We start from the raw sequence: 16,219 nt of genomic DNA on the forward strand, positions 1-16,219 counted from the left end.
ATATTGTACAAAATAAATGGTAAAGTAAAACAGAACTATGTTACTGTAGTAATTAGCCCTTACATTAATTTTTATTCAACAAACATAATATTAATAGAATTATACAAGACTTAAATACAACGCTTATAAATATGAGAAAACTGTTTTGATTTTGATATTATCGTATAAAAAATGTTTTGTCTAATAATATATTATTACCTAAATTCTTTGTCCTGTTATGTTTGACAATTGCAATTAGTAACATTGATATCGATACTGTAACTATAACAGCTAATATGCAATCTTCATATAATACTAGCATGTAAGTAAATATTGACATTTCAAAAGTAGCTAACAACCACTCGTTGCCATAAAATAATACTTGGTCGAAAGAATGGTTATTATCTGTAAATGAGATAGTAATTAAACGATTTTTAAAATGTTATTCTATTGTCCCTTAAAATAAGTAACATTACCAATATAAAAGATCGACTTTTCTGCCTTATGTAAAAATAGAGTATTAAATAATTTTTCAAAGAAATGTTGTTCTTTAATAATATAGTCCACATCTTTGAAATAATGATCCACAAATTTACATAAGAACTCTTTTAATTTAAATTGTCTATCAAAACTTTGTTCCCAGTTTGTTGTGGAAAAGAAATACGTTCTTAGAAAGTTATTAGACCTCTGAAGAAAGATAAACATAACATATGATATATTTTTGAAAATGTAAGTGAAATTTAAATAAGAATCATGTAATACGTACAACCTTTTTTTGTTTTGAAAGTGTGGTAAAAACAATTTTGAATGTTTTTGCTAAAGATAATATAAATGTTTGTTGAGACGTTCCGGGTAAAAGACCTCTATGCGCGCATAAATTATTTTTCTCTTTCTCTAAATCGTTCATTAGAGTAGGTAAATCTGTATCTGCATAACCGTGTACTGATCTGTCATGGAAGAATAATAATAACAGTTAATTGAAGTTATTATGTTTTTATAAACTGCTGCTTTATGTATTACCTTCCATGAATATAAAAACCATAATAATTAAATGGTAAAATGAATACACTGATATTTGCGACCGAACATAGATTTATAAATTTTTGCATTCTATTTGTAACATGTCGTTCGTAGAATATTGTGAATAATAACCATTGAATGCAATATATTAAAACATATACTAAAGTGCACATTGTGTAGTACACAGTAAAATTCGAATTTTCTTCAGGAATTTTCGGTATTAATTCTGGTATTGTAATAACCCATGGATATATCTGTATAATCTACTTAAAATATAAAGATTACTCTCTATTCTAAATTTAATTTTTAAATTATTATTTTAATAGAGATTCTCAATTTACCTGAAAAATACCTAAAACAGCGACTAATTGTACCAATACATTTATTTTTCGCTTTGTTTGAAGCTCTAGCCACTGATTAGCAATAAAATATGTTCGCCAAATACTAACAGGCAAACGATGAAAATTATTATACCTACTTATTTCTTCCGCAGAATTTTTTAATATCGAATACGCAGCTGAACAATTATCTTCGCGTTTATCAGCTGCAAAAGATTCAGAAATACAATTATGACTACTGTGTTCATCTTACTTATATGCTGCTATCTTACATTCAGTTATTAACATTTCTGATGTCGTTTGTGAAAATTTATATTTATTGTCTGATAATTTATTCGCCTGTAACTTGTACAAAGAAATATCTGGAGAGTCGTATTTAAATTGATTATATGCTGGTTTAGGTTGCTCCCAATCAATAAAAAATATATCGATATTCCAATACCGACAAATAAATCCAAGCATTTCTATGAACTAAATAAGAAGTTATCAATGCTTGTATAAACAAATAAATTATAATAGTTACGTTCCTATTTTATTTTGTAAGTAAATACTTACTTTAAAAGCAAATGCTATTGTAGTAAACATTTTAATAGTCTTCTCATTAATATCATCAAAAAGCAGAATATATGGGATTGTTTGTCTTTTGTAGAATATACATAAGTATATACATAAACTGATCAGATTCAAAATAATTACAGTTCCTACAGCGCCCATAGCATAAATAAAAAACCAAAATAGTACAGTTATATATGAAACGTTGGCATAACGTTGTTTACTATGATTCCATGTTTTTATGCCAGAAACGCTTAAAGCTAATGCTGAGAAAACTCCAACAATTATCTAAAAAAGTATTTTTATAGTTTGTAACATATCAATGGTAATAATGCTTAAATAGATTGTTTCCAATCATTTTTATTATTGTAATATTTACCTTAAAATTAAAATCGGTATTACGATCATTCAAAATAAACTGTATCTTGTACTTTAACGTGACTTCTGCAGTTTTGCTTATCTGTTCATGCGTTAATTCAGTGTATTCAACAATTAATAAAGGTGGAAATATTTTGTTCCTATTCTCTGCATTTTGAATATTAATACTGTAAAGGATGTTTTACTTTTACATTAATAGTCATTAAATTTAAGGAATATTAAAAATATTGATCAGAAGGATGTACAACTTACATAACATTTAAAGATTTCATATAGCGTAATACTGATAATGTACTAACGTTTTCAACTTTACTATCTGTGAAATTTGATGTTTTATATCCACTAATATTATCAACAAGGAAAAATTTTCGCACAAATTGCCAATTCAATATATTATTCTCATTCTAGAAAATAATTAAAAACTGTATACAATGATATCCCAAGTCAGTAATTGTACAGAACAATATATTTATTACCACATTTTGACATTGTCTATTATACCTATGAATTAATGAAATTGGAAAACACCTTTCTTACAGTTATTTAAATGTTATTCCTTTGGTTTTTTACTTACCTGGTTAATATTTTTAATGAGTACAGGCAAGGCATGCATTAAAATCTTTTTATTGTCCATAAATGTTAAATAAGGAGATATAAATTCTACTTCTGCGTTTAATAAATTTTTTATCGTAAATTTACATTTCCTGTTCATGTTTACGCCAAATCTAATATATTTCAATAAATTGCATGGTATATCAGGTGTATCGATCGATTTCAAGTTACCATCTAAATGAAATGTGACAAACGTAAAATTTAGTGTACTGTCCTAAAACAAATATAATATATTCAAATATGATATTCATATAAATATCATATAATTTATATGAATATATTCTTAAAAAATATATGTTACATACACCGTCGTGCTTTGATAAACTATATTTTTGTGTTATCTGTCTGGTATTCAGTACCGTTGTCGTTTCATTTTTATTATAAAATAACCATACAGGTGGTTGTATTTGCATAAATAATGTGCAAGCCATTTTATTACTATAAAGACTCAGGGCACACATGTTTGATAAATGTTCGCACGCTAATTTATACTTTCTCTAAAAAAATCTTTATATTATTTTTTTTATTTCATATATAGTTATTTTATTATTTACCTTACAAAAATATATTGCGGATTGTAATTCGTTTGAGAAATAGTAACTATCTATGCTTTGATTTTTAAGTTTTATTATATACGTGGTATTTGCGTCTAATCCATGAGAAAATGAAGCATTTCCATATGGACAGTGATCTTGTATTCGTGCATAATATTTTGACAAATACTTATGATTTATGTACGAATTATATTCAAGATCATTGCAGGGTAAGCATTTAAATCCATCCAAAGATAGATAAGTATTAGCAGGACAAGGCAGACAGTACATACTGTTTAATAATGTACCATCCAAATTTCTATCTACTGTAAAATTATAACATAGCAAAAGTCAATAATTTAATCTGTAATTCAATAGTTTAATTTCTAATGTGGTAATATATGTATATTGTGATCAAGTTTATAATAATAATAAAGTAATTTTAAATGGCAATGTATCATTGTAATGTTTCGATTATTACTTTGTATTTCATTAGTACTACATCTACACATTGCATTGTTACACGCAATACAATCTCGCCCGTCTATGGTAATTGTTGCGTTAGGACCACAAGACAGGCATAACGGATAACCGTTGTTCAAACCAATTTGTTTACTAAATTCATTACATATACATCGTGATCCTACAGAAGAAATAAATTCAACATGAAATTATCTAGCTTTTTTTAAAAAAAAATCATTTTAAACTTACGATCGACGGACGGTCTTAGATTTTTCTTGGTATCGCATTGTATACAGGAAAGCAACGTATTATCAAAATATTCATTATTCTTACACTTTGACAATTCAGATACTTTTAAAATTTCTTTATTCGCGACAAGTGTTTGGAGAAAAATTAAATAAAAAATTAGAAAGTAGGTGGAAATATACTTTCTTACGAAAGAAAGCATTTTTTCAAAGCCTACTTTGTTTACATCTTTCGTTACTATAGCAATCATTAGAAATATAAACATATAGTGATAGACAAAAGTATTAGCAACACAAGGATGAAATTTGTTCAATTTAATTTTATTAGTCTTTTCATGACATTTTCTTCGAAATATATTTACACGTAATTAAAGTAGAATTCCTATTCTTTAAAATTTGTAAGCACAAATCGAGAGAAATAATTTCTCTTCAAATAAATAAAAAACCTTCATTATATAATATAAATATCTACGCATAGTCTTCGTACAGTCGCAGAATAAGAAGTGTAGATGCTCTAATGTTTAAACAAATAACAAAATAAACATCTAAATTCCGAATTCAGGTTAGGCTTGCAAAAGATTAGGCAAGCTCAAATGGGGGTATATTCCTAGTAAACGGACCGTTCACCAATCGGGGTGAGTTATACGCCATTAGATTCGTCTAATTCACTACATTATTAATATGCATTTCATTATTTGCGAAAATTCGTTATTTTTGTTTAAACTTGTCGGAAAGTTGCAATAAAAAAGTAAGGTTAGTATATTTCGATAGGTTCGTACAGCCAATCGACCATTATTTGTCCTATAAAATAAGACCATTGTAAAACAGTATTTTTATTTAATTTTAGTTATATAATAATATGACGTTGCTCATAATTGTATGTTGGCATACATGTTAATTTTAAGACATCTGTAGCTAAATTAAGTCTGGGTTAGGTTAGAAGCCCGGGGGGGTGCAATATTTTGTACTGTTGCTGCACATACTGTCTACCTAACCTACTCCTGCATAGTATGTGCATAAAAAAATGACTTTTACGCATTCATGTTTAACAAATTAGCATTTGACTACGTGGCATTTATAATTTACATCATGAATACAGTAACGACAGTCATTTATTTCTAACTGTGAACCTGTTAAAATATACTTAATCTTACGTTTCTATTGCAACTTTACGACAAGTTTAAATAAAAATAACGAATTTCCTCAAATAATGAAATGCATATTAATAATGTACTGAATCAGACGAATCGAATAACGTATTATCACCCCGATCGGTGTATGGTCCGTTTGCTAGGAATGTTCCCAAATAGGTATTCGTTGTTAACAAATATTCAGGTAACCCGATTTTAAGTAATCCGGGCAGCCCAACCTTTTTGTAACCGAGTTTGAAGATGTTCGACTGGTACAGATTTGGGATTACATTGCGAAAACGAAGTCAATTATTCATAAAATCGGTATCTATAGTTATTCAGTGACTTGCACTAAAAATCGTCCAGTACCGTTTCTTTTCTAATTTTATTTGTAGAATATATTATATAAACATGTGGCTGTCATACTCGATATATACCCTGTATAAAAATATTTTACTATAAAAACGAATGAAACATAACCTCTTCGGGCCATACTAAAAATCATAAATCATATCTATGTTAGACGGTAAGGAAGTTCGTCGTTACTAGTGTTACCGTTGATGCACTCAATTATGCCAAATCTGGTCACACTGATTTAGGGATTCCCCGAACTAAAAAATATATTGTCAACAGTGTGGCTAGATTTTGTATAATTGTGCAACACTAATAACGATGAAGTTCCTTTCGCGCCTAACGGAGTGGCGGGAAAAGCAAACACATATTACTGCATGGGCCGCGTGTACGTGAGCTCGACCTTTCTCGCAAGTGCTCGACCTACTACCTTTTCTTATAAGACCTTCCTCGGCTAACCATTAAATTTCCATGCATGTAAACGAGGTTTTTGAAAGTTTTCCCTCGAGCCCTAACCCAAGGAAAATTACAATATCGCATCCTCATAAACATTCCAGAACCTAACAAACGTTTTTAAGTGCAGGTTATAGGGCGCCAGCCCAAGGTACTGCAGAGGAAGCATGAAAACGAGTTAAAAAAAAAAACCATTAAATGTCCCATCCCGGCGTTTAACCCTTTGACTGCTAAAGGCGTATATATACGCTTTCACAAGTCTATCAATATTATACGAAAAGCGTAAATTTACGCTCTCTGCATTTTTTTTACTATAACACCTTTTACTGTTTTACCAATTGATTCGACATGGGATTGGATAAAAATTGGATATTTCAATTTATTTGCATTTATTATTTTTTTAAACCGTAAGAATGGTCTCTTAAATCTCCGGGTACTTTTATGGTCAGGCATGCGACGATCGCGCCATCTATGTTGATTGATTCTTCCTAGGACGCGCCGTAGTCAAAAGGTTAATGCAGGGCCTGCTGAGGTTAGTTAGGGGTTACCTTACCGATGAGTAATTTATTACAGCAGGCCCAGTATGAAAGTATTATATGAAACGTCACTCCCCATGTCCTTTTCCTTCTCTTTCCTCTTGTTGTCTCGCCTATTTATTTCCTCCATACAACAAGCTGCCACAGTTGCATAAAGTCGACAGAGATCCATATATTTATCCCGTTTGTAAGAAAAAATTATTCATGTCGATTATCGATTATATTTATAAACCAGGCAGATTCCCAATGCCATATCGACAATTATAAAAAAAAGTCACGTAAATGCTCGCAATTCAAATAACGATTGTACAACACAATCCGATGAATTTGTTCTGTGATTAAATGAACGATAAGATCCGTGGAAATTAAATTTTGCAATATTAATAGTTGAAAAAAGTATTCCATATTGAACCGCAGAAACGATTCTTTGGAGTTTTCAAAGTCATTAGGCAAGATCCTGATGTCTTGAATCGTATTTTTCATATTTTACAGTGTAGTGCAAGTATTGAAAAGTAACCAAAGTAACTAGATAAATTTAACAAAGTCGAACAGTACGTAAAAGGAGCTGTAAGGACAGTAAAATTGTCACTAAATAATTTCCGCGGCATTGAATATTTCAACTTCTACTGCCACATAAAAACAAGTCTTAATATGTTTTTTTGATTATGGTCGCGTGAACGACCGACAATAATTCGTTGATTGGCCAGATTCGAGGATGGCTGTTCTCACGAATTTAAATTCGACTCGTGGAGGCGTATTCATATTTTAATTTTAATTTTATTCGAATAACAAGTAATCTTATATTAAGAGAATTTACTAGTTTAAATTCGAGTCGAAAAGGCGTATTTTAATTGTAGTTTTATTTAAATGACAGGTAATCTTATATTAAGAAATTATGTCTGTCAATGTCACTGTAAACGGAAATCTTTTGAGCATACGACGCGGAAGAATGGTGCTGTCTGATTTAGATCAAATCAAGAAAAATGAGCGTGATCGACGTCGGAGGTTACGGTTAGAACAGGTAGACATAATGAATAATTTAAAAGTTTGAAAACAACAAAAAGAATAATATTTACAAATGCATTGTAATGCTTTATATTATTTACTGTATATTATTGAGAAATTTCTCTAGGTACGACAGCAATCTAAAGAAATATCCGACAGGCTGTTGGAACGTGCAAAGACAATAGCTAGGCAAGAGCTAAAAAAGTTAGACAACAATGACAAACTTAATTCCAAGCAAGCGTACGATGGCAAAATCTTGGAGATCCAACAGAAATATCAGGAAGACATGGCTGATATTGGTCAGGCGCACATATCTGCAATTTTAGAACCAAATCATAACGAGCTGTTGCAAGAAAGAGAGAAACAAAACAAATTAACTGCAGTTAAAAGAGGAAAAGAAGCAACTAGACTGATTAGTAACACGCAAGTAAGAAATTTGCATATTCTTTTGATCTGTAAAGTTTGTGACCTGGTCAAATCTATGCAGGAGGAAAATGCGCAATGGTTACACCAGGATAGATTGCGTAAAGTTAGGGAACTGGAAAACATTAGGTCGACAATGGTGGCTAAACTTCCTAGAGACGCGATGCTAGAGAAGGAGAGTGCACAGGTGGAAACCGACGGAGCAAATAGTCAAAGTAGATGTGTGAAAAAAAAGCAGAGGAGGGGTTTTTTTCGAAAATCGCCTGGGAAGATCACCAAATCTTATGTTAAAGTATAGTTTTCGTTTTTAAAAAAATCAAAAAATATAACTCGCAAGTTTTCATGTTCGGTAAAATTATTTTTCACAGGTCGCTTTAAGCGATTTTAAAACCTGTTCACCACGTTCAAAGTCGAAAACTACAAAAAGGAATGGTATAAGTTCAATTGTAGAACCTTCAACATTGAAACCTGTGGCTATTGTTGAATGTGATAAGTTGCAAGAGTCTGAGAACAAAGATTCTGGGAGAACTGAGTCAGTTTCGAGTGCTATACAGACAAAAGTTGATAAAATCTCGAGGTATAGTTTTATAATACTTTACATATAAAATAATTTAGGTGACAATGTACTTAACACATCGAGTACTGCAACCTTTTCATAAAATGTAGCCTAGGAAATTGTTTTCGATTTAATTTTGAATATCTTTTTATATTGTAAATTTAGATTTTTTAAATTTCTTTTTTTTATCTACCGAAATATTGTGTATAGTGTCGCTAAATTCTCTTAGAAGAAAGGCGTGACTCGCTATCAGATGATAGGTAGGTCACAGGTAACTAACATGTTAAATGTTACTAGTACAATCGAAAAAATAATTTTATGACTGTATATAAAAAAATTTGGTGATTTGTAATAGGTACAATCCAGAAGATTACGTGCAATCAACTTCGAACTCGATCATCAACGGTTCAAGCGACAGTTCTAGTTCGTTTAGCGAAGATTCGTCGTTCGTACCTGATACTATACATTCTAAATGTATAAGACAATCGGTGAACGATAAAGTACAGTTGTACGATCATAGCAAGCATCATTGTAATACATATAATAAACCGGCCGGAGTGGTTGAGAAAATACACGTGTGGAACGAGGTTTGTATTTGTTGACAAGGAATAATAATTATTGTGGCTATAGACAGGAATTCGAATTTAGGGAATCGAATTAGGTCGAAAAATTTCGAGTAATTGAATGTTAAAATTTTTAGGGTTCTAAACTTCACTTTGATTTCGAGTACTAAAAAACTCGTGGTACTTACAAGTTTCTAATATTTAGATATTCGAAAATTTGTGATATTCGGATACCCGAAATTTTGCAATGTATACGCGACAGTGGATATTAAAGCTTTAAAATAAAATATTTTATTGTAGACAGTATTATTGATTCAAAAAATCAAAATATTTTTTCATAAGTCATAAAATATATTTTACGTTCCAATGATACATTTCAGTACAATAATTTTTAATCAGATATTTCGTGTATGGTTACAGCCCAGCGCGATAGATTTAGCGCAAGAAATTGAACAGGCGCAATCTGTCGAATTTCATTTAGCAAAGAATCGTAAATCCGAGGCTCAGAAACGTGGCGAAGACGCTGTGCTCAGGGAGAAAGTCCGTCGCGATTATCAGGCACTGGTCCAGAATTTAAATCATCTGGCTTGCGAGGAACGTAAATTAAAAGCTAGCCACGCGAAACACTATCTGGTAACATAATATTCTACAGGTTTTGCACTCCAAATTAACCATTTTGCACCTTGTGAGTGACCGAAAAACGAAGTAATACAATGTCATTTTGTCGTTTTCTTTTTTTGATTTTATTCGTAATTAGCAAGCTAGTGATCAAAACACAACTAACTGATGCTTTTATGTTATTTTTTGTATTATTACATACGTACAATAAAATTTTTATTCCGGAATAATAACTTTACGACGAATTGTATCATTATTACAACGGCTCAAGAGAAAATTTTTTTAGGAAAACTTGATTAGCAGAAGGGTTAATTTGGAAAGCAAAACGTATATTCAAACTTCCTACGTGGACCATAAATTTTGATTATAATATTATCTTATAACCAGGAAGATACAAATACGCAAGTGGAACGAAGAAAAGTACTACAAAACCAGCACAAAAAAAAGATAAATCGTACCATGAAAGCTTTATTGGACGAAGAATGTTTGACACAATGTTCGTCCTATCCAATAGAAAAACAAATTACGCTTAAGCCAAGAGAAAACGATAATGTCGACGTGAATGCTGTGTGGGAGGACCACGCTGACGAGAACATCGTGAAAAATGACAATTTACGCGAAGAACAAATATTAGACATGTTGAAGAAGGTTGAAAAACAAAAACAGCTACTCTTGAAAGAATTCGGGGCAGATTTGCCGGACGATGTTTTCAATGCGACAGTGAAGCCTCTGTTTGAAAAGGAAAAATCGAGTATCCAAAAACCACTTTCTCCAGAGATTAAAGTAATAAACACATCTTGCAATGAAAACAAGACCGAGGAGAAGCAGAGCCCGATAAAAAGGGTGGAGATTGCCGTGCAAACGACCACTGGAGATAAACAGGACATCGCTCAGGACAAAAGCATTCAAGTAGAATTGATACAAGAAAAACAGGTCGAATCCAATTCAATCGACAACGAGATCAACACCTCGAAACACCATCCGCTGGAACCAAAAATCACGGTTATCGCTCCAGCAGACGAGAGTGAATCTAGTTCCGTAATCAACGAAATTGATGAACAAAGTTCGAAAGAAACCCCCGTAAAGCAAGACGCGAAGCAAAAATTGTCCCCGGCGAAGAAGTTTTCGAAGACCATGCCGAAATCGCGCTGTAACGGCGTTAAAAACTTGGAAACCGTGACGAACACGCCCAGCAAGAAGATCAAGATTTACGTGAACCAGGGTGGGCTCGATATTAAGGTGAACCCGCCCCAGGTCGTGGACGTGAGCACTCAGAGTTCTCGAATATATTCGATCGAGGCTCAAGAAAAATTATATTCCATCGAATCGCGGGGAAGGCAAATGAGAACGAGGGAAATCTCGGACACTTCGACGTCATTTGCAAGCCCTCCGCCGATAAAACCCAGAGACATACTGGAAGCGCTGAACAATATTTCTATCCTCGAGATGCTCGATTCCTCGGCGAACGAGAGCTTGAGACGGTTGAAAAAGGACGTGAGCCCGGTCTCTACGCCGGAAACTCCCTCTCCGCGAACAATGGGCATGCCTTCGAACGTTCCGCGACTCGCGAAAATCAACAGAATGCTCAGATACGCCTCCGCGGATTTCCAACTCAACGATAGCAGCATTCAATCTTCGAAAAACGATGGCTCGACGTCGACGAATTTATCCAATTCTGGGGATCTGTCCGAGCAAACGAGATTTTCGAAGCAACCGATCGTCTCTGTGGAGGTCTGCTCGTGCGAAAATCCGGAATGCAAGTTGACGCTTGGAAGGTTTGATAATATTCGGAACTATGCGCTGAAGAATTGCCCTCAGATACTGCAGAAGTACGAGGATCTGCAAAATTTATGCACGGAAAGGATTGTTTCTTTGACGAATCTTATTGAGAAAGTCCGCAATGAACAGAAAGGTACGTTTTTATCCAGAGTATCTTGAAAAAGTTACGAAAATTATTGACCCAATCTGTTGTCGGTTATCGAAAATCAATTTATTCGCAGGCAAGTTAAAATCAATTTTAAAGTAAACAATTCGAAGAACATTGCGGAAAGAAAGGTATCAAGAGTGATCGGGAAAAAGTGTTATATTTAGTACACATTCGTACAGGGTGTTCGGCCACCCATGGGAAAAATTTTAATGGGAGATTCTAGGAGCAAAAATAAGACGAAAATCAAGAATACCAATTTGTTGATCGAGGTTTTGTTAAAAAGTTATTAACGTTTAAAGTTCCGCCTATGGAACGGCAATTTGCGAACAGCTGCGTGCGCAACTCCTACTTACTGACGTATCAACAGTTTTACAGTTTTGTGAATGAGAACCACTATCATGCGTGCGCAGCTGTTCGCAGATTGCCGTTCTACAGGCGGACATTTAAACGTTAATAACTTTTTAACGAAGCCTCGATCAACAAATTGGTATTCTTGATTTTCGTCTTATTTTGGCCCCTAGAATCTCCCATTAAAATTTTTTCCCAGTGGTAGCCGAACACCCTGTATGCACTTCTTTTTATAGTATCTTTGATTGACCTTTAAAATTGAGTTGGGAATATTAAGAGTAGGGATACAAACTTTATACTGTAAAAACGAATAATAAAATATAGAAATAACATAATTTCTTTCAGGTGTAGAGTTTTCTGTAATTAGTGCAGGCGATGAAACCAGTTTGATGCAATTACCATCGCCGAAAATGATGCCCAACGATCTGGAAAATGTTAAGAATCTTGTTGAAAACATAGAAGCTATCCACGACCAACTAACAAAAACGCTTCTTGAATCGCAGAGAGTTATTAAGAATAAGACAGAAGTCGAGGAGAAGAAAGATCTAGATAAAGAAAGTGTTTTAATCAAGGTACCGGATGAAACACCTAAAAATATTATTCACAGTGCACAAGCGAAAGCAGAAGCGAAGGAAACCAAAGCCAAGCCAAAGATCATAAATGAGGAAAGAGTGAATATTCACCTCGATAGGTATAAAATACAATACAAACCTCAGACAATGGCAACATCTTTGAAAACTAATTCTCAAGATAAATCAGATTTTCATGATGAGGTGGTGATAGAAAAATTGTCGAAAGAAATTTTGGAGCAGAGTAAAAGCTTCAAGAATGATTTGATTGCAACGAAAGAAAACGAAACACGAACGTCAACGGACACTACTGGCTCAAAAACCGATATTTCATTGAAACAATCCAACCAACAGGTAACTGGAACACTCTAAATTAATCCTCACCAATTTGTAAATCAAGTTCACCCTTATATTTTAACATAAAATTTTTAATTCAATTCTGAATTATGCATCGTTTAGTCGAAAGAAGACAGAAATTTCGTTCCGTTATTGTCAGACATTCCAAAGCTCCCAAGATCTTTGGAAACTGGCATGCTATCCAACGGAAGAAGCAAACCACCGGTGAGCTTGCTTAGTGGGCCGTATAGGTACAAAACAAACATTTTTGTTTCTTTTCTTTTCCCTATTAAATCCCCATTTACTTTTCTAACTGCAAATTAATTTTAGAACCGAGATTGAGTCTTCAGGCCACGAGCTATCAACAATAATCGAATTCGACACGCCGGACACAGTAACCAAGAGTCCACTATCTACTCAGAAAGTTACAGACACCCAAATAAACAAAGTTTCTTTCACAAACGTCCAAAGTAACCGTTTTAAAAAATCTTACGACTCGTCGACCTCGAAACAGTCTTCGGAGGAAGCTACCACGTTTCGGGATTCTTCAAAAGTGTCAAAAAAGATAGAGTCTCGAGCTCCGGTAAAACCGAAGGCCGAAAGGGGGGAAGAGGAGTCGGAATGCGATGGAGTCAATCGTTTGGTGCCCGGTTCTAACGAGCTGGAGGGAAATGAGAAAGATAGGATGACGTCTACGAGTTCTAACAGCTTTTCCGGTCTGTCTGGAATTTCCCAGATAGTCAGCACGCCGTCTTCCGATGTAAGGTACCCCTCGTCGCCTGAAGAGATGGAAACTGCCTTAAAGAAATTGGGATTAGACTGGGCGATCACAACGCTGAAGAAGACTCGAGAAGCCAGCGCTCTGAGCTCCTCGTCCAACTCCGACGACCGTACGCCGATGAACGCCGCGAAAAGAACGATTTCCCCAGCCAAGAAACAATTCGATAGTAATTACGGTCTACCCGACTTCAGCGACGTGTCCTCGATATCTATTAAAGATGCCAGCAAGAGCACGGAGCAAGCCGTTCTTTTAAAGGGGAGGACTTCTACGCCGAAATTGCAGAATTCGAATTCTAATAGTACCGAGACCAGTTTTAGTATCACGAATGCTTCGAGACGGATTCGGGAACAAAGCGACGGCTTGATTATTCCAGATTTATGCCTGACTAATGGAAAATCTGCCAGCAAGAAGGTGGATGGTTTCTAATAAGGTTTTGGGTTGGTAGTTTTCGTGGGAAATATTTATAGAATATAATAAATTTAGGAAGGACTGGACTTTACAGATTTTGTACTCCTAATTAATCATTTTGCAGATCATATTCACCTTTTTGCAAATCAAGTTCATTTTCTTCTTTCGTACTCTACTTTTTTCTATCGACGAATTCTCCAACAACAGAATCCCATTCTTTCTTTTAAAAAAGAAATTTAATGTGGAACGCGTGTTAGTTGATTTTTCGAATTAAAAGTATTTGATAGATGTAATTAATAACACTTTTTTAACTATTATCTCCACAAAATTGTCGTAATTATTATACGAAATCATATCTAATGAATTAGTAATTTCTATTAAGTAAGTAATTCATACGGATCTTTGTATTGCGTATAGTAAAATTTGGAGTATTTTAATAATGAATTTGCATTAAATTTTATTTTTATTAGAAAAGGTTAAATTGTAAAAAATTGAATTTCGGGCGCAAAACGATAAATTTGAATTGCAGAAAGTTGAATTTGGAATGCAAAGCCTGTATCATAAATATTTATAAGTATCTAAATAAATTTAACAAAAATTGGTTCAAATAGTTACTATTTGACTTTGTACCTTATGTTTACCATAAACGAATAATATCGGTATGTTTTCAGGATCTATATTTTGAGTGGGCTAGGGTTTTGGAAAAAAAAAGAATATAACTGAAGTTTCTAATAAAAATTAACTTACCACACGACTCTGTAATCATGGGTTTGGGTTAGGTCTGTTTACAACGGTAACCTATACAAGTTTGTATAGTTTAACTGAAAAAGCTAACATTTTCATAATTTAAAACCTATAAATATTATAATTTAGTTTAGAGAACGAATAGAGAAGACTGTACCTATGTGTATGTATATTTAAAATATCGATATTGTATCGCAATCACTATTTTTCGTTCACTCTAGACTAATTTTATACTTTGTGGTTCGACGATGACCAGCAGTCTAACAAGGAATCATCGCGAATGGTCCGGCTTCGATTTTGATGAAACTTTGTACACTTATAAAGCAGCCAAAAATAATCGACACGTATTTTTTTTTAGCTGCGCTAACTCGAGTTTAAGGGGTGAAACCACCCCTTGAAGTTTTGGCTCGAAACGGCTATCTCGAAAACGGAAAGACATACAAAAAAATTGTTAATGGGCGAGGTTGATGGTTTCTTATGTACAATAACATGGTGTTAAAAAATTTTAAAAAATACAATTTGTTTATAACAAAAAAAAATTTATTAACTTAATTTTTCATTTTATTGAAATTTTCATAATGACAAAAAATGACGAGCATTTTATTCCAAATCCATTGGTATGCGATTTTTTAAAATTGCCTCTTACAATTTTGCAGATTTTGATGATTTACATCTTGCGCGCACATCCATTGTGGTAGCAGCCGTTCTAACTTTGATTTTAATGAAGCACTGTAGGCTTGCACTACTTCTAGAGGACAAAATTAGGAAAAATACAAGAATACCAATTTGTTGATGGAGGCTTCGTTAAGAAATTATTAACGTTTAAAGTTCCGCCCGTACTGAATTTTTTTCTCCGAAATGCCCAAGATTTCGGGGGAATGTGTAATGACCAAAAATGATTGTAATCGACCCCTGCAACCGAAAATAATTTTTTCAGAATGGTTTGAAATTTTTTAATTTTGTTAAAAAATTTCACACATTTTCGAATTTTTTTCTCAAAAGTGCGTAGGATTTCGGGGGTATATATATTGACCAAAAATGATTGAAATTGACTCCCGCAACTGAAAATAATTTTTTTAGAACGATTTGAAATTTTTTTTTTTCGCTGAAAAATTTAGGCACTAGGCCCTGTCGATTTTTCTTAAAAATTCGTTTTTCATTTTTAATAATTTTGTTTGACGCCCTACAAAAACGTTGGCCAATACTTTTTTGTAGGTACCTATGAGCTCTACTTCAGAAAAAAGTTTCATTGAAATATATTCACTATTGTAGGAATTATGGCTGTTTGAAGATTGGACCATCTTTATGGGGTTTTTCTCATTTTGCGGAGTCAAGGATCAACTTTTTGCATA

At 33.3% G+C, this 16,219-nt stretch overlaps 2 protein-coding genes across 3 annotated transcripts; one reads left to right on the forward strand and one right to left on the reverse strand.

Annotated features, from left to right (window-relative positions):
* Positions 1 to 157: 157 nt before the first annotated feature.
* On the reverse strand, positions 158 to 4,322 carry LOC122397428 (meckelin). The gene is given in 13 exon segments (XM_043396581.1): positions 158 to 384; positions 456 to 666; positions 746 to 926; positions 1,000 to 1,262; positions 1,341 to 1,808; positions 1,893 to 2,177; positions 2,269 to 2,434; positions 2,520 to 2,671; positions 2,842 to 3,093; positions 3,185 to 3,376; positions 3,434 to 3,738; positions 3,894 to 4,055; positions 4,124 to 4,322. Coding segments are annotated over 13 exon segments (3,063 nt in total).
* Positions 4,323 to 7,275: 2,953 nt separating this feature from the next.
* On the forward strand, positions 7,276 to 14,436 carry LOC122397151. Of its 2 annotated transcripts, XM_043396086.1 has the most exons (11): positions 7,276 to 7,381; positions 7,464 to 7,610; positions 7,722 to 8,021; positions 8,082 to 8,309; positions 8,386 to 8,594; positions 8,929 to 9,160; positions 9,557 to 9,769; positions 10,142 to 11,666; positions 12,375 to 12,952; positions 13,058 to 13,185; positions 13,265 to 14,436. In XM_043396086.1, exons 2-11 carry the CDS (start codon positions 7,485 to 7,487, stop codon positions 14,139 to 14,141), a joined length of 4,416 nt encoding a protein of 1,471 aa, XP_043252021.1. In that variant the 5' UTR covers positions 7,276 to 7,381; positions 7,464 to 7,484; the 3' UTR covers positions 14,142 to 14,436. The 2 variants fall into 2 exon arrangements, with proteins under 2 accessions (XP_043252021.1, XP_043252020.1); XM_043396085.1 differs by having other exon boundaries at positions 7,316 to 7,610.
* Positions 14,437 to 16,219: the final 1,783 nt, after the last annotated feature.

The sequence above is a fragment of the Colletes gigas genome, unplaced genomic scaffold (assembly GCF_013123115.1).
Source record: "Colletes gigas isolate AHSC1104 unplaced genomic scaffold, ASM1312311v1 Colletes_gigas_Sc00009, whole genome shotgun sequence".
Classification (NCBI taxonomy): Eukaryota; Metazoa; Arthropoda; class Insecta; order Hymenoptera; family Colletidae; genus Colletes; species Colletes gigas.